Consider the following 21,630-nt stretch of genomic DNA (forward strand, 5'->3'; position numbering starts at 1 on the left):
AGCCAGGTTTGCTGTTTCTTTTCTGGCTACGTGAAACACTCAGAAAAAGGAGAGCAAAGAAGCTAACTTCTAAGCTAACCTTGACACCCCCCCCACCCCCATTTTCTCCAGTTTGCCGATGATTCAAAGGTTTCTACTTGCTTTTCCTACTGAAACCCACGTTGACCCAATGATGTTTGAAGAGAAATGAAACTTAGTTGTAGTTGCACATTGAATGGATGCAGAAAATGAGTTTATTTATGACAGTGAGCAAAAGCAAAATAAGCACAAATAGAGCACAATTCTAACAAGACAAGATGATGCTAACATAGCACGACCTCTGCTAGCAGCACCACAGCTCCCTGTTGTTGCCATCAGTCTCAAATGCAGCGTTGCATGTGAGCGTAAACACCCAAGAAGACGTTTTCACTCTTTGGGGGTGTAATTTAGGAACAATTCACATTTTCAGGTTCCTGATTTCTCCATTTTTCATAATGAACAGGGAGACACCTGTTGCTCACTTTGTTACAGGCTAGAACTACGTTGTGCTTGCTCCCGGTCACTTTTGTTACATCGCATTTCCCGCTTGTTTTTTTTGACTGGACTTCATACACTTTCATATCTGAGGTGCTGATGCACAGGTTCCCACCGTTCACCACGCGTTTGCCAGAAGTGCGACAAACTTCTCTGACTTGATTCTCATCGGCGTCGATGAAGGACTGAACGGGAGTTCTCCCACACAGGTTTTTCTCCTCCAGGTATCTGGAACCAGACACAACGTCTTATTCTTAATCTGATGCTAACGTTTCACACATAGTTTATTCCAGAAACGTGAGGGACAGTTCTGCCACATGGTGGCTCAGACGGCTGCGATGAGACGTCAAGTCTTATCGTTACTCCACAAAATCGTCACTAATGAGAAATCTTTACACTTTAGCAAATCAACAAATACAAACTCTTTAGGCCAAGAAGTTGCTGCCTTTCACTGGTACCTGCTCCATTGTTGCTTATCCGTCCTGTCAAAGATTTCCTTTAGAATGTGTCCTGGACAAACACATTGTAATCGCTTTGACTGCTTGTGTCCTGACAGGGCTGAAGGTTCACATCGTCGCGCTCGGCCCTGTAAAACTGTCCTTTCCCCTCGTGCACGAGGAGGAAGATGGTGACGATGGTGACGAGAGCAAAGTTCATTTTTCTGGCCTGTGGAAAAAGAAAAACGTCGTTAAACAGAGTTGGTGCTGAAGACGTCCCTCGTCTTCCTCTGCGAGGACGAACTTGAAGCTTACGTCTCAGCTGGAAGTCTGAAGAGTCCAGTTCTGCTGAGGACACCAGCAGCCTTTTAAACACCAGTGATGGGGAAGTCACACCAAACTTGGTAAAGTTTTAACACATTTAAAACGGTTTCCTGTTTGTTGTTTCCTGTTTTGGAGGTTTGGAGTTGCTCTTTTTTCCTTATTTTTCTGACCGAAAGCCAGTCCAGAGCCGAGGTTCAAATCTGGGAACTTTTCTTCATTTGCACCTTAAATTTACCACATTTTCTTCGTATTTGCATTTTTTTATTTGTCAAAGTTAAGCTCCTATTTGCACATTGACTGGTAGATCTCTGGATGGGAGATGAATGAAGGACAATCGTGGAGCTTCTCTTGATGCTCCGTTGCTAACAGTCCTGGGAGAAGTCCCACATCCAGGCCTCCTCACCACCGTCACCCTGTCCTCCCATTTATCTTTTCAGTCCTAACTGGAGCTTTGCAAGTGTGAACATGTTATATGATGCGTTCCTTCATTGCGTGTTTGATTTTGATCTCCCGCCGTTTGGATTTTTCCTTTTTTCTGCTTTGATTCCGATCCCTCAAATGTTCCCAGGAACAGCAGGGTCGTACCCAAAGGTGTGAAACTGCTGACTCGTGGGAACGCCTACATGTTTGACTCCGACAGGTCTTTGATGCGACACGTCTGTCTTTGATGGGGACAGTTTTTGTCACTTTTCCAGCTGAGTTTTTGCACTCTTGTATGTCGGAGTTTCTGTTTCAGAAACATTTGCAGATATCAACCTTTTCTGTCAGACTCAATCCAAACTGCACGGAGTAGAATGGAATGTTTTGGTCTTCTTCAGGAGTGTCTCACTGCCTCGGAGCTGAAGAGCTCACCATTAAAGTCCAGCTTAGCAAATATCATGCTAGCGTGTGCGTGAGGCTCCCGGGGGGATCCATCAGTGTGCGCAGGTGGCGTCGAGTCCGTCCGGCCGCACATCGCTGAATGAATCGAACTCTGTGACACGATCTAACGTGCACTTTATTCACGCACAGCCACCGATAAAGAGAGGAAGTTGGGGACGAACTTGGCCGCTCTTTAGTTTTGCCAGTTCTTCTCCCCGATGTTGAACAGTTTAAGCAACAACAACCCGGCGTACATTGTCAGGTAAATTGGTTTTGCACACGTGTCTTTGTTCTGTCAGTGATTTACACTCTTTGTCATCAATTTTCGATGAAATGTTGAAGACTTTGCTGTCGCTACTGACACGTTTTAGCATTTTAAAGTCCAGATTGTCCAGGACGGACTCTGCTGCCAGCAGAACTGTGAGCTATTGTACTGAAAATGCAGCTTTGCATACAAGCAGAAACACATATTTTCCTTCACTGAGGGTCTAATTAGAACATTGATTATTTCCAGCTGTCTGATTTGTCCATTTTTGATAATGAACAGGGAAACACTCATTGCCCTGTTATTATCTTTTTCTGTTAGCTTTTCTTGTTTTGCACATATTTTCTTCATCATTTAAATCATAACTGTTAAAGTTTGGTTGTTACATCTGCAAGTCTCGTTCTCAGAAACAGCAGGTTCATATTCGGAGGCGTCAAAATGAAATTTCACATTGACCCCAACATTTCAAGAACCGTATTTTTCAGAAAGAGAAAGGAAGTTGTGGACAAATTAAGCTGGTTTTTAGTTTCTCATCCGGATTTTTCATCTTTACATTGATCACCGCATTTTGAAACATATTAAGTAAGTCCGACCCAACTCAGCCTGGATCAGATAAATATGCCTGAAATAACATAAAAATGCATTCTAACACTTTTTTTCCCTGCATCTTTGTAACTTCAATGTTTCTGCTCAAAATGACACTTCAACTTATGGGATTTGAGCAGTTTCGTGTCGTGTTTGATGTTTATTTCTAAAAAAAATTCCAACAATATCCAGGAATTAAACATCAATTTATTGACATCGAATAAACTCACAACCGTTACAGTTCAGTGGAACATCGACTAACAATGGTGAGCATACACACTTATGGTTCTTGAGACTAACAAACCTAAAGCAAAGCTATTTGTGTTGCAACAGTTTCTCGATGACCCGGTCCTCCATGACAACATGTGGAACCTGCCGGCACAGCAGTGACAAGTGATGCCTCTAATATCAACGTTCTTTATTTATTTGGTTGTTTCTTCACATTCCGGATCGTCACGTTGACGTCGCTGAAGCCCCTCTGCCGAAGGGCCGCCGTGTACTAAAAGCAGAAACAAGAAAACGTTACATTTCGCGACGCTGGAAGGTGTGAAAGTGGGGATGAAAAGGCGAGACCTGCTGTGAAAGATGAGCTCTGCTGTCTGGGTGTGTCAGGTCACACTCGGTCCGCAGCTTTGTCTTTAAAAAAATCTGACTCTGCGCTAAAAAAAACAAGGACAAATCAACGTTAACGCTCATTGGCCTCGCTTCACTAATTAAACCAAGATTACCTGAACACCAGTCGTACCTTGTGGCTCCTGGTTGGCAGGCTCGGGTGGCTCGCTTCCCTTTTCTACTTTTTCAAACAAAACGTACGCGTTAACATTATTTGTCAGGATAGTTTGGTGGTTAATGATGCAGACTAGCGCACAGAGGGTCACGGGTTCCAACCCCGGTGTAGGATTATATTATGACCTTCAGGATGAGTTCACATACATTTATGTATATCATAAAACAGCTGTGTAGCAGCTGGGTGGCTGAGAGACTCATGCTGCTGACTCTGGTGTGGGAATTTGCAGTTCAAACCCCTGTCAGGGTCTGCAGGTGAACCCTTGAGAGTACCCTCATACCCCTATGAGGGTACCTGTCTTTCCAGGGGAGCTGAGGCACCAGGCTTGGGGGGGTTCACAAATCAAACGTTAGCATCATTTTATTTTACGAATACGTACGCTGGCAGAGAACGCTCATTTCGAGGTTGCACGTCCTGTCGTACCAGTGCTCTCCAGACATCGCCACGCAGCCCTCCGCGTTGTTCTTGTTATCGGGTTCATTCGGGGCCCAGGGCCTGAAGGAAGAGGTGGTGCTGTCAACCCACTTCCAGGAGTCTCTGTAAAGGCCGATCCAGGCCTCCTGGAGATGACGGTCCTTCAGTTCGTCTGCTAGGATCTGGTTGGTGGTTGAGAGCAACACAGCGGACAGATCCGTGTACAGGGTCCTGCAGTGGGCCAGAGCCTCAGACCAGCTTTTCTCCAGGTTCACCAGGACACCTAAATGTAGACAGAAGATCATCTTGAGGTGAGGTGGGGCTTATTGCGTCTACCCCATCAGCATCATCCTTCTCAATATCTGTGTCTCTGGACCAGCAACAGTTGCACACATCATACCATCGTCACAAAAGAAAGGCATCTGGACGGAGCAGTCGCGGTCCCTCCAGGAGCCGATGTCGCTGATGGAGGCGCAGTGCTCCGAGGAGTTGGCGTTGTCCGGCTCGCTTTGCTCCCACCGCAGGACAAAGTGACTGGAGGTATTCAGCGACCATCTCCAGCTGTTGACGTCGTCGCGGAGGCCGATCCAGAAGGAGACGTTCATGTCGTTGGTCATGTTGTAGATCATGCTGTGCTGCAGTTCGTCAGATATGGAGGCCAAGTCACCTCCGCGCTGTGAGCAGAGCTCCTGGGCGGCGTCCCAGCTCATCGTTTCAACGAGTAGCAAGAACGATTTCGTTTCTATAAATGACAGATGAGATTTGACAGCTCTAAGGATGAGGTCTAACTGTTGGCTTCTAGCTTCTGTCGTCCAGCTCGTTATTACCTGCTCGGATCTCCACGGTAACCATCAGCATCAGGCAGACTGAACATAAAACACAAACGTGCAACTAGTCAGGAGATTTTATTTACAGTTCTGTTTGGTCACGGCCGATGAGACGGAGGTACAAACCGATCAGGAGCATCTTTCCATCGTCCATCGTCTGTTGAGACTCGAGGTCTTGCCTCCTTCCTTCAGGCTCTCGCGCTGAACAAAATGTGGAGAACGTCTCGGAGGACGCACCCTGCTGGTGCATTTGGATGCTAAATGATTCGAGACTCTCGCACTTGCATCTCTTGTGGGTTAGACGCAGAAATAAAACCTGACTTTTACATGTGGCGCGTCCAGAAGCCCAACACGTGGAGGCGAAAGAAAACAAATGCAAACACAAGTAAATTTTTAAAAAAAACCAAAACCAAATCTGCAAACTGACTATTGTGTTTGGAAGCTCCGGAGATGACCACAGAGGAACTCGGGGAAAAGTTGAAAATTGGAAATATAAGGACAAATGTCAAATCAACACATCGCGTCCATTCATATTCCGCAGCAAACACACAATTTTAAATAAAGAATCAAAAGTCACTGAGAGAATGAAGCTTATCTTTATGACATGAAGTAATTACTGATATGGCGGCGTCATGAGCGCCGATTCTCCACACAGACTCTTCAGGATGTTCTCACGTTCACATTTACAAACTGTTCAAACTGGGTCGTTGTAGACAGGTGAGATCTGGATTTGACTTTTTTTTAACGATCGGAGCGACCAACAGGTGGCGCCCTTTCAAAAGAAAGACCAAAGCAATGAATGACAGAGAAAAGGCAAGGTCCAAACTGAATCAGACCAAATGAGGCTCGGTTCCGGAAGCTTTTGCTCATGTTTCCGAGTCTGCACTTTGCTGATGCTCCTCGACGGGTAGCTTCAGAACGCAGAAACACAGGAACCCGTCCAGGACCAGTTGGAAGTTCATGAAAAAGAGAAACCTCTCGTAAATCATGAAACTGTCCTCCAAGCGGTCCCCGTTCCCGAAAGGACCCTTCAGGCGCAGAATGAGAAATTTGGGGAGGTAGACGAAAAAAAACGTGACCATCGCGCCCAGCACCACGGGTGTCTTCCCGGGGATGGTAGCCCTGTAGCAGGCCGTTAGCATGATGACCACAGCCATGGCAGAGTTTATAATGGACTCTCCGCTCAGCGCGACCACGCTATAAAACATATAAAAGGGGATAAACACTACAAGGAAGAAGGCAACAAACATGGCGATCAACTGGAGCTTGGTTCCCAGATGTGGGTTGTGCATGAAAAGGACGCACTCCAGCGCGCACAACAGGTGTAAACCCTCCATGAACCCTTTGGACAGGACCAACAACCCAAAGGTTCGAACACACATGTAGTTGCAGGAAAAATAGCTGAGCTGAGCTGCGAGAAAGACCGTGGTGACGATGTTCACGAGGTCGGCGAGGAGCAGCGCCCAGAGGCACTCGTGGACCGCCTGGACTCCCCTGCGCTTGGCCACCTTGCACGAGAAGAAGACGACGAGGCTCTCGGCCAGAAACCCGAGTCTGTCGAACTTGGCCACGAACGCCCAGATGAAGCTGAGAAGCCCCAGAAGTGTGTAGGTCAGGAGGAGCGCCACGGTCCGGGTGGCGTCGCCCACAACGGTTGCATTGAGGTGGCGGTCGGTGATGTTCTCCATCGCAGCGCCGCTTCGAGTCCTTTGCCGGCCTGTTGGAGGGCAGAGAAGAGATAATCAACCAGAAACATCAGGGGATCTACTGTACTTCTGGGGCCCTTTCACACCAGAGGGACGACTCCACCCTCGCTGGTGGCGCCACTTTGAGATGAAAGTGCCCCTTCAGGTCATTCAGGGGTCACGCCACAACAGCTCATCCTGTGGGGGGGCCTCAAGTTACTCCAACCGACCTCTGATTGAAACACTTTACTCCTCTTTGAGATGTGCGGTTAAAAAAAAAAGCAGCCAGGAATCAAATAAAGCAGGAAAGGTGGATCCTTACTTGGTTTCGCTCACGTCCTTCTTCTAAAAGACGGCGGTCGAAGGAGCACTTTTGTCTCCGTGTCGCACGTTTACGACTGCACAGGTTTCTGGGAAAGGTCCCGCCCTCCGTCGCTCGCAATAGAGACGTTTTACGATTCCTCCTGAAAGCTGCGACACAACTTAGAACGAGGCCACGTTAATCTTGCCCCTTTCAGGAAGTGTGGTTTGCTGCCAGGATGGGAAAGATTATCACGATATAAAGAGCGTTTCGTTATACAGGCGGTCGTAAACTGACGATGTGAGATAGCATTCAGACTTGGACTTTAATGCTCCTGAGGGAAATTGGTTGTAATCAGACGATGGCACCAATGCAGGCAATCAACAGGTGGGTCATGACGACAAACGAGCAGAGCAAAGCTCTCCCAGTCTTCGTTTGACCAACAATTGCCTGGAATTACCAGGAAAAAGGCCGCAGGGAACAACTGTGGCTCCATCTGACCGTGTGTGTGTCTGTGTGTCTGTGTGTGTAGTAAAAGATCCACCCTTTCCCTTCGCACCAAGGCGACCTCACCTGCACTCACGGCTGCTCTGAGCCCCTCCTCCCCCTCCAGATAATGAATGTTAGTTACATTTCCTGAGAAGAAGCCAAAGAATTTCATTCTTGACATGATTTACAGCTCAGACAGCAGCAGAAACTAAGGACGGTTCCTTTTCAGGCATAATTTTAAGATGTCTGTCCTTTTCCTGGTCACACTATTCTAAAAGGGTTTTTCCCCCCATTAGAAGTGGTTTTTGTCATTTTCCCAGCAGTTTTACAAAGCGATTTAGTCTTCAGGGTATCTAAGAAGGGTTAATATTCATCTCTTGAAGGCTAATTTGAAAACCGACCAGCTAAAATTGTCATTAACTGTGCGTATTTCTTCACAAGTCTCTAGAAACGCCGCCGTTTTTGTGAAACGGAGGCAAAACCAGACAGAAAACCAACTACAGTTCCTTTGAATTTTATTACAAAAACAGGATTTCTCAGAATTAACAGTACAACAACTACTCAGAATGAACAAAACGAAGGGTGACAAGTGCCAGGCCGAGCGTGCGTGCGTGCGTGCGTGCGCGTGTGCACGTTTACAAACCCCGTTTAAAAAAGGAGAACGTGTCGGCCCCTCCCCCCCTGAGAAAAAGGCTTCATCTCGGCATAATTTTACAAACGATGAAACGAAACTGAAAGGAGGTGTCAAGTTCCGGGAGATCCAAAGGTTCACTTGGAAGAAAGAGCGTCTAATTATCCACTAGATACGAAATTTCTTTTTGAACAGAAAGTGAATGGTGCTGGCAATAAAAACCCGTTTCAACACACGTGCACACACGCACGCGCAAAACCCCGTAGAAGAAAGGAGAACAGAAGAGGAGGAGCGAGGAAGGAATGAAGAGGAGGGATCTAATGAAGTGACTGTCCTGCTGGTTCGTCATGACACTTCACTGACCAACACCAAAATAAGGGGTTCTACTTCTATGTACACATTATGTGTGTGAAGTATGAGTCAGGGGGCCGGTGGGGTCGAGGGTGGGCGTTCAGGTTTGGCAGTGTGTGACACGTTTAGGACCGTCGCTTCTTCTTGCTGGGTGGTGCTGATGATCGAACCTTCCTCTTCTTGGAGGTGGTCTCTTCGTCCTCGTAGTGGCTCTCTCTGTCCGCTAGAGGGCGACAGAGGCGGATATTACAAGGCCAGTTGACTGAAGCGAGAGTGTTTGGAAGCCGGGCGCTCACCTTTCCTGGCTTCTTCCTCCAGTTCGTCCCAGTCTTTCCCGCTCTCCTCCTCGCTGCCAATCGATGCGCTGTAATCTGCTGCACATCGCACAGGGAGCCGCTCAGCGCAAGGCGAACATTCCCTCACACAGAAACCTCTGAAATCTTACCAGAATCTTCCGTTTCCGAGTCGTAGTCCTCGTCGCTGTCTTCCTCCTCCTCCTCCTCCTCATCTGCAGACGGGTTGAACGTCTCGTCTTCCATCTCCGACTCTGAATCCGACCCTGCCGCACTTCCCTGAGATTGAGATTAAAAAAAAAAAAAAAAAAAAAAAAAAACCCTGACTGCCTAACAACACAAACACTCTGAACAGAACCGAGACGGGAGGATGACCGCACCTCGCCCTCCGGGTCCAAGAACGACCAACCTCCCTGCTCGAAGAAGCCCTCGGGATCGTCGACAATGGTCTTCATGATCTTGGTCCAGTTGAGGGACTGGACTCCTTCTGTGTACTTGATGTCGCAGGAGCTGAGGACAGAACATATAAAAGCATCAGTCTTAGTCCAGACGCACCTTACGCTCACCGGGCCGATCGCTTACTTCAGCCACTCCTTGATGGGGTCCAGCGAGTTGACGGGGACGGCGTTGATCATCGTCACCTTCTTGCTGTAATCCTTGTAAACAATGACCACGTCGAAGTTCTTCAGGTGGAACTGCACGCGCTCAAAGTGGACCAACTCCACCTCGTCTAGAGTGACGACAAACGGCGGCTGGACGGAGACAGACGAGGACAAATGACGTTTACGCCGCCAACCACGCGCGGCGGACCCGATTCTGACCTTTGGGGTCACTCACCCACTCGGTGACGTTGACGAGGGAACTGGACGTGGGTTGTAGCAGGCAGGTGCTCCTGTAGGGGGCGCCCTGGAACCTACACACAAAGCCAAGACAGTCAGCTTCTAGCCCGGTTCAGGCTTCTCTCTGGACCGGCATGTTTTCGGGCCAGCTGCTCACCCCAGGTCTCTGAAGGGCACCTCGAACTCCAGCTCCTCTTTAGTCAGCGTCTCCACCTTCTCGATGAAGTTCTTGAAGGCCGACTTGAGCTTGTGCCTCATCTCGCGCTCCATCTGCTCGGCGTACAGGTCGTCCCGGTCGTGCATGTGCTGGTGTTTGCCCAGGTCGGTGGTGATCTCGCCCACCTCGGTGTAGAACTGCACGTCTGTGTGGCGCCTCTTCCCGAACATGATGGCGTTCTGTGGCGAGAAGGAAGAAGAGTTTACGCCTCTCTGCTGCCACGTGTCCCGTTTCCAGGGGTGGGGCTGGTCCCATCCGCTGTCGGCTTCAGAACCCAACGTTTACTTCCGATCCACGACTTACGGCCGTGCATCCAGGCGTACATATAGTTATATAGATATCCAGACTCAGGTATGAACCTACCTTGAGGTGGAAGTGCAGGACGATGATCATCTCCCCGTCACACGGCTGGAAGATGGCGTGCTTGATGTTGTTGTAAAGAATGTCCACTTTGTCGCCGCGGACCGACGTGAAGCGGAAACCTGGAGGAGGGAGGGTTACTCGTTAGTGGAAGTGCTGATGTGTCCCGGAGCGGGCGGATTTCCTCCCTCCCACCGTTGGTGTGCGCCTCCAGGGAGCCCTGCATCCTCTTCTGCGCGATGTTGGGTCTGATGTAAAGGTCTTTGAGCTTGGGGTTGCTGCGGTTCAGGTTGATGACCAGCGAGTCCTGCTTGACGATGCCCTCCTTTTCCTTCTCCTCCGCCTCCCTGGTCTTGTAGCGCTTCTGCACCTCTTTGATGATGCGGAAGGCGTTCTGCAGGTTGGTGGAGGGGACCGATGTGTCGCCGGGGGTCTTCAGGTTGGACGCCCGATACGTGCTGGTCAGAGAACCAAAGCGTTCCAAAATTAGCTGCTGCCGAGGCTGAAGGGAAGCTCACTTCTGCTCCCTGGACGGAACACTCACATTTCCTTGACAAAGGTGGCGTCTGGGTTGGGGAAGATGTTTCCTTCCTGTCGACCCAAATAGCTGCCGGGGACGTAGAAGTTGATCCTCAGGTAGGTGTAGTCTCCTTCTACGGACATACTGATGTTCTAGCGGAGGAACCAGGAGAACGTTCAGAAAGGCTGTTGCGCAGTGCGCCGGCGTCCGCGTTGCCGTGCCGTTACCTTGATGGTGGCGATGTGGAATGGTGTGGCGATCCCGAAGACGGGCATGACGACGGTCTCGTATTTTTTGTCGATGAAGATCTTCATGTCTCTGATGTCTTTTTCTCTGGGCATCTGGGAGACGTTCTTGTAGGAGACGTTTGATTTTCGGGCCCTGCGGAGACAAGCGGTTTAAGCCAACGTTCCGTCGCCCCGGAGACGACCAAACGCGCGCTCACTTCTGGATCTGCTGCTCCCCCTTCTGCTCCGTCAGACGCCGCTTGGCTTCTTCGTTCAGGTGGTTGGCCAGCTCCTTCTGGTGGGCTCGCCTCTTCTCCTCCGCCGTCATCTCGTTCTGCGGTTAACAACAGACTCGACTGAGTGGCGTCACGGAAACGAGGGAGTGCGAGTTTTGAGCCAGAAAAGGAAAGTATGGGACGAGCTAAAACATACATGCAGAATACGGATGTGTGACATGGACTTACATGATAGAAGGAAATTAAAACGCACAAAAAGACTCATTCAAATGTAAAATGAATTAACTTTCTCCCTTTTTTAAAAAGGAAATTAAGCTGAAGCAGTTCAGTTGTGTTAAAAACAAAAAAAAACAATCAATACTTACCTTCCCAAGTAGCTGATAAGAGTACAAAAAAAACATTCACACTCTTAGTTATTAACACTCGGAAGGCGGCACATTAACAATGAGCACCAGTCCTCTTCAGCTACTCCGCAAGACTCACTTCCATATTTCTAACGGTAAAAACCTGACCCAAACACAGCGACAGGTTTTAACCTGGAATCTGTGCACGTCCACACTCACTCTGGTTCTGTCCGCCAGCAGGGCTGCGCTGCGAGCTCCCTTCCCCAGCAGCTCCTCGGCGTCGTCTCCATCCTCCTCTTCGTCGTCCTCGTCGTCGTTCTGACAGACAGGAAACGCTTTTAAACTCAGTTATCACAACGTCCAGGGTGACGGAGTCAGAAATGATCATTTTCCTACAACATCGACCGTGGACGTGTTTCTGCTGCATTAACAGGTTTTGGCCACAGGGGGGCAGCAGCTGTGTGGAAGGGACCCACCTTTAAAAAGATCCCCACATTTTTGATCTTTTTCTTGACTGGTGTGAGAATGGCAGCGGGTTCTTCCTGCGACATAAACATCCCATTTCAGACATGAAGCCTTTCGACGTCGTTCGGCGGTTTAGAAACGTTTGCGTTGTCGTCGCTGGACGACTGACAAGTGTGCGATACCTCGTTGATCATCACCGTGTCGCCGATAAACAGGGCATACTTCTTGTCCTCGTCCTTCCTGCCATCTTTATTCACGAGGTCGGCGAAGCCTAAGCTGATGCTCAACACCATGCCTGAACACACACACACACACACACAGTTCAACATCTGCATTTACTCCAGACATGGAGCATAGATAAGTCTCAGAAATCTCACCTTTTTTCAGCCTGTACTGATTTTTAGCGTTTAAAACCAGAGATCCTTCCCTGAACTCGATTCCCATCGCGAAGCTAAAGAGAGGAGAGACGACGTGTGAGTGCACGAGCGCACACCCGAGCAGCTGGAGGCCCGAGTTTGAAGTGGTTTACCCGAGGTTCTTGGTCAGTTTGGCCACGAGGTCCGCCTTCTCCTTCTTCACGTAGTCCAGAGCAGTGTTGTAAGCGTCACAGATTTTCACACCTGCGTAAGAAAGTAAAAGTTCCAACCCGGCAACACGGGTCACCGAGCTGCGTCTGACTTTTCCCGCGCTGCTGCGGCGCCCCTGAACTCACCGTGTTTCAGCTGTTTGAGCAGCTCCTCCTCCACCTGCAGCAGAAAGTTGTAGTTGTCCTGCATCTCCTGGGTGGGGTCCACCATGAGGGTGCGCACCAGGTTAGAGCAGTACGACTTGTAACGGATGCCCATGGCGCAGGTGATGGCGCCGAAGTGCATGTGGTTCTTATCACTGGAGAAGAGAATTTTAAAAGGATCAAAGTCGACGTTGCCTGGGACGCCGAGCACCTTCTCTGCCCTGCGGACGCTGCGTTGGGCTACCTGACCACGCTGAACTTGAGGCTGTAGTTGCCTCCGCTCTGGATGATGGGGGGGTAGCACATCTCCACCGAGGACGGATCCGCACCGCCCAGATACTTCTTCTCCTCGATGGCCTTCTCTACAGACTCCGCCAGTTTGCTGTGACGAACTTTCTGTTTGAGGAAAATGAAGGTAAATTACAAACGGGAATGATTTGGACACATCTCCCTCCTCGTCGGTTTACAGCCGCTTCCCCTCCTCACCTCATCGGCGTCAACGATCTCCATGACTCGCTCCTTGAAGAACTTGGAGTACACTTCGCTGGTGATGGCCGCCGCCTTCTTCATCATGCTCAGCTCGCCATCTTCCTTCACCGCCATTGTGTACGCGACCACGGCGCTGATGTCCACCTGCACGTACGCGGCAAAGGGAAAAGAGGGTAAACCAGCAGACACCGACTGGTCATGTGATGTGGAGGGATGGATTGGGTTGTACCTTCTCCAGGCCTTCAGAGTTGAGGGCGTCGTTCCAGCTCTTCATGTACTCTCCCGGGAATTTGTCCTTGCTGAACACTCCCACAGTTTTTCCGTCTTTGCTGTTCTTGATCGCCTCGATCATCTTGTCAAAGTTGGCTTTGTTGCTTTCATTCTGACACAAACCAACAGCAAAACACATTTTTAATTCCACATCATCCTGTTGAGCTGCAGAATTAATGATTATCCCAGGAAAAGAGACGTTAAGGACGTCCGTTGTTTAAGAGTAGTTCTCAGAAGTTGAATTTAAAAAAAACAAAAAAACACTTAAATCACATGAAACAGGCTGCATTTATATGAGATTACCTTCTCTCTGGTCAGCAGTGTGATGGGTGGGAGGCCGTTGGCATTCTCGTTGCCTTTCGTTATGGCCACCTGTTTGAGGAAATCCACCTTCTTCTTGCTGGCGAGGAAGAATACTTTGGTGTCACAGAACACCATGATGGTGTCCGTCAACTCGTAGCCAAACAGCCACGTCTGCAAAACAGTAATAATGAGGGGAAATTCACCATTTCTTTCTGCTGACACTCATGCAGGAATGCAGGTTAAAGTCCACACTTGGCGGCCTGGTTGTGCACCTGAATGGCTGTCGATTTGGCGTACACGATCTCCTCATCCACTCCCACAGACACCACGATGGCGTCGATTTTGCCGAACTCATCTTCTCCCTTCTGCAAGGCAAACAAAAGCAATTTAGATAAGACAATTGGAAGCATCTAAACGGCACATTTGGGAGAGTTGCAGCTCAAGATGAATGAATGAAACCTGGGTCCAGAGGACGGCTCCATCTACAAACGTAACGGCAACACTAAAACAGAATTACGTTCTTTTTATAAGTGGAGCTACATATTCTGCAAGATTTTAAAGGATACTTTAGCGTGATGACCTTTTAATTTTAGAACAACACAAGCGCGTCAGGGTGGTCGGAGAAATCTGGAAAGGCGAGGCGAAAAACCAACTTCTAAAAACGTGTAAAACGCCAAAAGTTCCCCAGAAAGTAGCTTGGGACGGTGGTAACTTCCAGCGTGTGCAGGAAGCCTACAGACGGCGATGCTGGCGTTGTTTTGATGCTAATTAGCTGGCTAAATTAGCATGTGGCAAATGTTACGCGCACATTCTGACAGTGACGTTTCCGCTTGGTGGGCAAAAAAGATACAGCTTTATAAAACGTTAAGTGTGTCTCGTTACTTTTGCGCGACTTATTGACTCGGCTGAAGAGAAACTATTCCGTCACACGCGTAGCTAATGGGCTACTAAGTTAGCTCTCTGGGAAACTTACTAGCTAGCTAACGTGGTGAATGGGATGGTGCTAACGTGAGTTAGCTAGCGTGCTGGCGATCAAAGACAGCAAAAGGCGTCTTTTCGCGGATCCTTGTGGTTGAACAGCGAAGGCAGAGGCCTTCCCGTTGTTCGGTGACGAATGCGGGCGAAGCGTCTCCGCACACGCCGACAACAGTCAACACGCTCCGGTGCGAAACGCGGCTAAGTCAAAGGCTGGCATCTCCCAGCAGCCCCGATTCGCCTCATTAAACCTGGCCACGGTGGCCCACGGAGCTCCAACAGACCCTCCGAATCCATCGCGTTTACCTTCCAGTTGCTGTACAATCTCTTGATGCGGCGGTAGTACGCTTCCTTGTCTAGGTTTACCGCCATGATGACTTGTGTGTGGCCAACTCCAGCTCCCGGATCCGCTTCTTAGCAGGCCGGAAGATGATGATGGTAGCGATGGTGAACGTCAACCAACAATAACGTACTTTCTTTCCACGACTGCTACAAGATGTTCCCGCAGCTACCGTCGCTTCCTTTTACCAGAGGCCCTTTTCCGCCGAGGTCATGAATGAAAACAAATTACGTAATATCAGCGGAGCATTGCCCGAATAAAGCGCCGCAGTTTAATGAAGGCGATACGAAGTGGGGCTAAACAAAAGCGGCCACGCACATGCCGACTTGTTTAATAAAGTCCTCCAGTCGCTGCTCGCTCGCCTCTCCCTCCCCTCCAGTTTTCAGATATCAGCTTCAATAATAAACACAGAATGGCGTCGGAGGCGTCCCCGCCCTCCAGGAGTCTAATTAAAACCCAAATCCAGAGGAGGCCTCGAAGTGAAGATTTAAACTTTCAGGCGAATTGATCGTGACTTTTATTGTGGTTCTGTTTGGCACTACGAGGCGTATCTACTGATTATTCGGGTGACGTGAGAAACAGCGCCGCCTGTAGGCGTCGATCACTGCGCTGCTTCCCGCCACTGGAGCATTTCCCGCCACTGTCGTCAAACCGCCGCAAATCTCGCGAGAGCTGCGTCTGCTGGACAGTTTTAAGCCTCGAAAGATTTAGTCATTGTTTACATCTCGAACATATATTAAAATCAGAAAATGTGTTTCAATTGTATAGTTAAATTGTTTTTATCATTACTGGCGCGCTACTATTACGCCACTAACAAAAAAACGAAACTTTATTTCACGTATTATTCACCCAAATGTTTGTAATTCATGATTCACTTTTCACATACCAATGACATAACATAAAATGCACATGGAGTTGTTTTTTTAATTTTACCATTAAAAACATTTCCAGGATATCTACATCTGGAGCCTGAACACATCCGGTTGATTTTAACGCGTCAAAAAGTAAAGGTTTTAAACCGGTCGTCCCTTTCGGTTGCCATAGTGTTGTCAGAGCTGGTGTTTATTTTTTCCCCCCTCAAAAGTCATACATGTAACAATTTAAAAAGAAAAAATGAACCAAATATGCCCCACAGAAACCGTTTGAGTATTTTAGAAGAGGCGATGCAGAGAACACACGTTTCCATATTAGCACCTGATCACAAATGCTCATCAGTAAAACATTTGCATGACAAAACAATAAGACTTTTGTTGTGCTTTGATCAGCTGTGCCTCCTGATTGTTTTAAAATTTATCCACGAGGCCTGATGCCAAAGTACTAAAAGGACAAGTCAACAACAAAAAAAAGAAAATCCATACGGTAAAGGTAGAAACAAGATCTTATATAATCATATCAGATGAAGGGATCTTCACCATTTCATTGTTAGGGACTTCTTTCCATTCATCGTCTACTGCTCTCCCCTCAACAGGGTGGATTTGTTTCCGTTTTTAAAACATTTAAAAACACCACGTGTCCATATAAACTTACGACAGATGATCAAAAGAGCATGTGGGGATGTGTTTCTTCCTCTGTAGTTTAATACTTCTGCCTTAAAAAGGAGTCACAGTTGTAGAAATGTAACGGGTGCGGTTTCTCTCGTCGCTCCTCTTGCCGTCAGATGGACAGAAAAAAAGAAACATTCATTGGTTCATTTCAAAGTTTTGTCTGTCCTTTTGTCCAGGCAGTTTTTTTTTCCTATGTGACCGTGGTGGAGTTCTGCGCCCGGATGGCACACCAAGCCATGAAGACGTCCCTGCGGAGAAGAGGACAGAAAAAACTGACTTTAGATGAAAAGAGTCAAAGTAAATGTTAGCAAACGGCATCACAGGAGCCGACAAGCTGAGTGGACGGACACACCTGCAGTGCGTGGCCACACACTCGTTGCTGCAGTACTCCATGTCCCAGTCTTTGCTCTCCACAGCTGGATTGGTGCAGCCGGCTCGTATGCAGATGTTTGGAGTGGTGGCAGAGGTCGCGCCTGCGGCGGGTGCAACGTTCACCTCGACTTCCATCTGAGTGACAAAATAAACACAGAGTTGCATCACAGCTGAACCTGGTCGCTCTGGAGCCGGCGAGCGAGTGCGATGATGGTGCGGTGAACTCACGCCTTCCTCCGCCACTTCCTCTCCCGTCACATGCGCCGAATGGCCGAGTTCCACCTTCACCTTTATGTTGGAGGACACGGGCGTTTCGCCGCCTGCCGTCACGATGATTGACGTGTTTGAGTCCGACTGCCGTGACAACGGCACGACTTTGATCTGCAGTGGAGGCGGAGCGGTGGCAGTTCCTCGTGGCTTCGCCTGCAGGGGCGGGGGCGCCTGGGCGTGCACCATCTGCTGCAGCCGGGGCGGAGGAGGAGTGCTGTGCATCTGCTGCAGCGGCGGCGGTTGGCGTGGCGAGGAGGCGGCCGCCGTCACGCCGATGGCCTGCAGCCCCGTCTGCTTGGTGATGATCTTGGTGACGATTGGAGGGTTGGGAGGCGTGGCTACAGGTGGTGGTTGGGGCTTGATGGCGCCGGTACGGGAGCGGGTGGTCACCTGAGGCAGGTCCAGTATGATGTTGGACGTACAGATGTTGGTGATGGTGTTCTCCTCAGGGTTGTACTGCTGCCTGGGGGCGCGAGGAGCAACGGCGGGGGGAGGGGCTGTGGTGACGACAGGAAGGGGCGCAGGAGGTGGCAGGGGAGGGGGTGGCGATGGAGACGTGTCCATGACTTCAATAGGAGCCTGAAGAGAATAGCGGAAAATAGAAAACAATAATTTGACATTTGGATGTAATTCATTGTGCACCGATGACTTCGTGGTCATCTAAAACTGGGCGGCGCTTACCTGAGAGTTCTGCCCAGCTCTGTACTCCGCCAAGGCCTTCAAATAATCCTTCTTTGCTGCTTCATTCTTCCTCTTGTAAACCTGAATTGTAATTGAAAATAAAGCTTTGTTAAATGTTTTCCTCAGTAAACACTCCAACACATCTTTATTCCTCTCACCTGTTTTTGCTCCTCCCCCAGGCTGTCCCACATGGACGCCACTATCTTTGAAACCTCTCCGAAGGTGGCGTTGGGATTTTGTCCCTTGATGGCTGCTTGCGTGTCCCTGAAGAACAGAGCGTATGCCGACACGGGTTTCTGGGGCTCGTTGGGGTCTTTTTTCTTCTTCCCCTTCTTGCCTCCCCCTCCTCCTCCTCCTCCTCCCTTCTTTCCAGCTGCTGGGGAGATGCTGGAGGAGGGAGCAGAGAGCGACTCTGACAGCGAGGGGTCCAGTGAAATGACACCAGGAGAGACGGCCAGGGAGAGAGGAGACTCCACCAGGACGCTCTGATGAGACAAAAATAAAACACAACACTTTCCAGATTGTCAAAAATGACAATTTCAAGCCCATGAAGTTTGTCTTTTCAACTGACCCTTCGAAAGTCGTCCATGTCGTCATCCTGGAGCGAGCTGGTGGGGGACGCCGTAGCTGACAGTGGGTGTTCTGGCGACTGGGGGCGCTGCAGTATGTTCCCACCACCCAGTCCCAGCCCCAGTTGAGCACTGAGTTCTGAGTGGTCGATGGTGGTCAGCTGGTTGGACCCGAGCAAGCCCTGGCTTACCTCACCCAGCGGGACTTCAATGGTCACCGGCGAAGAGCTGCTGAACTGGGAGCTGATTGGATGCCCGAGATCCTGAGGACAGAAGGAAGGCAACTAGATGACAGATTGTCGGAGAAACCACGGACAGCATGAAAGGTTCCGAGCCCCTCACCATCCCCAGTGACGAGCCCAACAAAGTGCTTCCTCCTGATGGGTTGATGACTCCCAGGCTCATGTGCTCCAGTCCCTGCGAGGAGGCGTTGACGTAAGTGGAAGCGAACGAGGGATCATCCCCTTCCACCACGGCGTTCCCCGGTACCACCACGCTGTCCGAGGGCCCGGTGTCCGACAGCTCGTCAAAATGGGACACCACGTCGGACACAGTGAGGGCCGAGTCTGGGTCCAAAGAGATGGGGGGGATCTCGAACTCTTCATCGCCAAGGCTGGGGGTGTGGAAGGTCTGGGTAGACAGAAGATGTGATGCAAATTTATTGCGTCGGCTGTGTAAAATTAATAACTAGATACTTGACACTCTAGTTTATAATAAATTAGAGGTTTGTGTCATTGACTCATAGCAGACAAGAAACGTTGTGACATCACAACAGCTGGAACAACAACATTTAACACGTTCACCAAATGAGGGAAGAACACCAGCAAAAAAGACAGGAAAATGGAGACAAATTATCACTCTATTGTTTGATCACACGGAGGGAATCAGCCACCAACTCCAAGGATGTGTCACTTTTATATGCCTTTCACGCTTCACAGCTGGTCACCATAACAACGGCAGCATTGTGTGGAAAAACAGGGAGGAAATGTAGGAATTTGACATATGCGCCATCCAAAATAGACCATAAGTTCTTCGAAAAGCCCTCCCTGTTATTTTTAAAGTGCTCCGGGGGATCCTTACTCTCTACTGCGCTGCAAATGACACCATTACAGTACGATTACTCACTGAATGAACGACAAGAGGTGAGGTATAACGTGACAAGATAAACATCAACAAAGGCTGCTCCACCATCAGCTGAAAGCATCGCCGGCCGAGGCAACATGTCAGAAAGATGGACCCCTGGCGAACACACGCCTGGGGTCCATCAAGGACAAAGCCTACCTCTGAGGAGGAGGAGAGGAAAGGATGGCTGGAGCCAGATATTGTCAAGTAGTTGTCGCTGCCTCCAGGAAACTGAAAACATCAAGACGCACATGTTAGGAAAGGCCTCGTCGTGAACGGGGACTCGCGGTTGATCTGTCAAATGCCTCTCTTTTATTTAAAGAGTCTGAAGTCAAAGCACAGCATTTAAAAGACATGCGAATGAGGGGAGTTTGGCCCATTTAGGATCACCTTGCTGTCAGAGTCAAATCCATTAAAAGAGCGAGGATCCAGGAACTGTGGATCATCGTCGTGCTGCCCGGTACCGTCCGTTAAATCTGAATAGAAATTCAGGTCCATCTTTTTAGCCGAGGCTCATGTGTTAGCCGGGAGACCTCCTTCAAACGCGTCACGTTGTTTAAACTGGGCGAGATTTCTGCAACCTCTGCCCCGAATATCACTGGTTAAATAGCGGTTACGACGCGGCAGTGACAGCAGCCCGATCGAGCCTTTTCTTTGGCGATCGCCAACGCTGACAGCTCCGAAACACCTGTGCCAAAAATAAACAGCCGTGCCCAAAATAACGAGGTTGCTGGTGCGAGAGTCGCCGGGGTAACGTGGCTGGTGCCGGTCCTCAGTGCTGACCTGTCCTTCCACGGTTTAGCTTTAGCTGGCTTTGACGCAAGGCTGCGGTACACCTCGACTCGCTACCCGGTCGGCGCCTGTTGGTCCGTCAGGCCGTAAAAGTGGCATTTATGGATGGCTCCAGCCGACAGACAACCGCCGCGGTCGGAAACAGAGAGTTGGTTCCATTCAGGAGGTCCACTAGCAGCCAGAAAGGAGCGTTTTCAAGGTGTCTGATCGGGAGGGGAGGCTAATCGAAAACCCCGATTTAGCTTCGTGTTGGCCCGGGCCAGGACGTTCAACAGATCCCGAGCTACGGATCGAGCCTTGCCAGACAGAAACAATCGACCGGAGCCGGAAACGACCCGAGATGATTTTAAAAGATTTGCGCGCAGGCTACTCAAGTTCGTTAAGTGTTTGGTATCTGCGATGTTTTCGTCCTTTTCTACTTCGAGTTGTAATAGTTGCACTGCTTCATATTTTGTACTGTCCAATTCCAAGGAGTTGTTATTTTCTCTGTGGAATAATTTCGAACGTGGATTTACAGGACCAGGTTGGTTTATTTTGAAGGATTTGACAGGAAACCACCTGTCGTGCGCTTCAATCCGTCCGAAAATTCAATGTTTCTCTGCTGGATTATTGCTGCTTTAATGTGGATATTTTACTTTAACTACAACGGGCACAAACCTTTAAATTAACTTTTGAATTGTGGAATGCATTATCATATATCATATCGTGTTATTCATGTTTTCCACTGGTCCGGGGAAATTCTTATAGGTTAGTCAAAGAAGCTAACCAAATGTTCGTAATAGGAAAAAAGAAGCACTTAAAAACTCACTCGCTTTTCGAAAGCGAACAATAATGATTACGCGAATAAATCATTAATGTGATTAAGCGAGTTAAAAGGGGGATACGGGTGCACTGAAATCATCATGTGCTGTAAATAAGGGGAACTATATAAATCAGCTGGGAGCATAAAAAAAACCGTCATTGAGTTTGTGACAACCAAAGTTCGTGTTAATCATCACATCGGAGCACTAAAACTAATTGTTTTATTGCATCAGCAGTCATACACTACTCTTACCTCCATCCTCACCCCCGAATTCTGATTAATGTGTTTTTTCTAAATATATATATTCCACTTTTGAAAGTGAACTTCGTCCAGTATGATTTCCTCAAATACCTTCAGCTTCCGGTTCTGAAAGAAAGCGCACGCAAGAGGAACAACGTCA

The 21,630-nt window shown here is 49.0% G+C and overlaps 3 protein-coding genes and 1 long non-coding RNA gene across 8 annotated transcripts; all 4 read right to left on the bottom strand.

Moving 5' to 3' along the window:
- Positions 1-200: 200 nt before the first annotated feature.
- Positions 201-1,025, bottom strand: LOC115250635 (uncharacterized). Its single transcript, XR_003889207.1, has 2 exons — positions 972-1,025; positions 201-741 (listed from the first exon to the last, which is right to left on the bottom strand). It is a non-coding gene; the product is annotated as an uncharacterized lncRNA (long non-coding RNA).
- Positions 1,026-3,179: 2,154 nt separating this feature from the next.
- On the bottom strand, positions 3,180-5,167 carry LOC115250851 (C-type mannose receptor 2-like). Its single transcript, XM_029841093.1, has 7 exons — positions 5,140-5,167; positions 5,014-5,052; positions 4,587-4,928; positions 4,152-4,469; positions 3,731-3,775; positions 3,559-3,644; positions 3,180-3,484 (listed from the first exon to the last, which is right to left on the bottom strand). The coding sequence occupies exons 1-7, from the start codon at positions 5,165-5,167 to the stop codon at positions 3,404-3,406; spliced, it is 939 nt and encodes a 312-aa protein (XP_029696953.1). The 3' UTR covers positions 3,180-3,403.
- Positions 5,168-7,986: 2,819 nt separating this feature from the next.
- supt16h (SPT16 homolog, facilitates chromatin remodeling subunit) lies at positions 7,987-15,617 on the bottom strand. 2 transcript variants are annotated; one of them, XM_011617282.2, is made up of 25 exons: positions 15,045-15,617; positions 14,036-14,128; positions 13,764-13,934; positions 13,420-13,572; positions 13,188-13,334; positions 12,946-13,097; positions 12,684-12,856; positions 12,501-12,591; positions 12,349-12,422; positions 12,154-12,266; positions 11,983-12,048; positions 11,726-11,824; positions 11,528-11,539; positions 11,145-11,260; positions 10,927-11,080; positions 10,724-10,851; positions 10,375-10,637; positions 10,183-10,301; positions 9,760-9,998; positions 9,601-9,676; positions 9,346-9,515; positions 9,144-9,273; positions 8,916-9,042; positions 8,767-8,844; positions 7,987-8,693 (listed from the first exon to the last, which is right to left on the bottom strand). In XM_011617282.2, the coding sequence occupies exons 1-25, from the start codon at positions 15,108-15,110 to the stop codon at positions 8,596-8,598; spliced, it is 3,108 nt and encodes a 1,035-aa protein (XP_011615584.1). In that variant the 5' UTR covers positions 15,111-15,617; the 3' UTR covers positions 7,987-8,595. The 2 variants fall into 2 exon arrangements, with proteins under 2 accessions (XP_011615584.1, XP_011615585.1); XM_011617283.2 differs by lacking the exon at positions 11,528-11,539.
- A 300-nt stretch (positions 15,618-15,917) lies between these two features.
- tox4b (TOX high mobility group box family member 4 b) lies at positions 15,918-21,621 on the bottom strand. 4 transcript variants are annotated; one of them, XM_011617284.2, is made up of 9 exons: positions 21,483-21,621; positions 19,796-19,867; positions 18,857-19,144; positions 18,517-18,777; positions 18,104-18,430; positions 17,946-18,026; positions 17,223-17,843; positions 16,975-17,129; positions 15,918-16,870 (listed from the first exon to the last, which is right to left on the bottom strand). In XM_011617284.2, the coding sequence occupies exons 1-9, from the start codon at positions 21,486-21,488 to the stop codon at positions 16,813-16,815; spliced, it is 1,869 nt and encodes a 622-aa protein (XP_011615586.1). In that variant the 5' UTR covers positions 21,489-21,621; the 3' UTR covers positions 15,918-16,812. The 4 variants fall into 4 exon arrangements, with proteins under 4 accessions (XP_011615586.1, XP_003976413.1, XP_029695460.1 ...); XM_003976364.3 differs by lacking the exon at positions 21,483-21,621 and adding an exon at positions 20,027-21,429; XM_029839600.1 differs by lacking the exon at positions 21,483-21,621 and adding an exon at positions 20,027-21,434 and having other exon boundaries at positions 16,975-17,843.
- Positions 21,622-21,630: the final 9 nt, after the last annotated feature.

Source organism: Takifugu rubripes, chromosome 8 (genome assembly GCF_901000725.2).
Source record: "Takifugu rubripes chromosome 8, fTakRub1.2, whole genome shotgun sequence".
NCBI classification, from domain to species: domain Eukaryota; kingdom Metazoa; phylum Chordata; class Actinopteri; order Tetraodontiformes; family Tetraodontidae; genus Takifugu; species Takifugu rubripes.

What these genes read in the sequence shown, in the direction of transcription:
- tox4b (XM_029839600.1), bottom strand. Translation starts at nt 20,134, where the DNA reads ATGGACCTGAATTTCTATTCAGATTTAACGGACGGTACCGGGCAGCAC. An exon ending in TGGGGGAGGAGCAAAAACAG is followed by an intron (nt 18,027 to 18,103) that starts GTGAGAGGAATA and finishes ATTACAATTCAG; the next exon opens with GTTTACAAGAGGAAGAATGA. An exon ending in GAGCTGGGCAGAACTCTCAG is followed by an intron (nt 17,844 to 17,945) that starts GTAAGCGCCGCC and finishes TATTCTCTTCAG; the next exon opens with GCTCCTATTGAAGTCATGGA.
- LOC115250851 (XM_029841093.1), bottom strand. Translation starts at nt 5,167, where the DNA reads ATGGACGATGGAAAGATGCTCCTGATCG. An exon ending in GCCTTTCTTTTGTGACGATG is followed by an intron (nt 4,470 to 4,586) that starts GTATGATGTGTG and finishes GTCTACATTTAG; the next exon opens with GTGTCCTGGTGAACCTGGAG. An exon ending in TGCCAACCAGGAGCCACAAG is followed by an intron (nt 3,645 to 3,730) that starts GTACGACTGGTG and finishes TGTTTTTTTTAG; the next exon opens with CGCAGAGTCAGATTTTTTTA.
- supt16h (XM_011617282.2), bottom strand. Translation starts at nt 15,110, where the DNA reads ATGGCGGTAAACCTAGACAAGGAAGCGTACTACCGCCGCATCAAGAGA. An exon ending in CACTGCTGACCAGAGAGAAG is followed by an intron (nt 13,573 to 13,763) that starts GTAATCTCATAT and finishes GGTTTGTGTCAG; the next exon opens with AATGAAAGCAACAAAGCCAA. An exon ending in ATGTGGGGATCTTTTTAAAG is followed by an intron (nt 11,825 to 11,982) that starts GTGGGTCCCTTC and finishes CCTGTCTGTCAG; the next exon opens with AACGACGACGAGGACGACGA.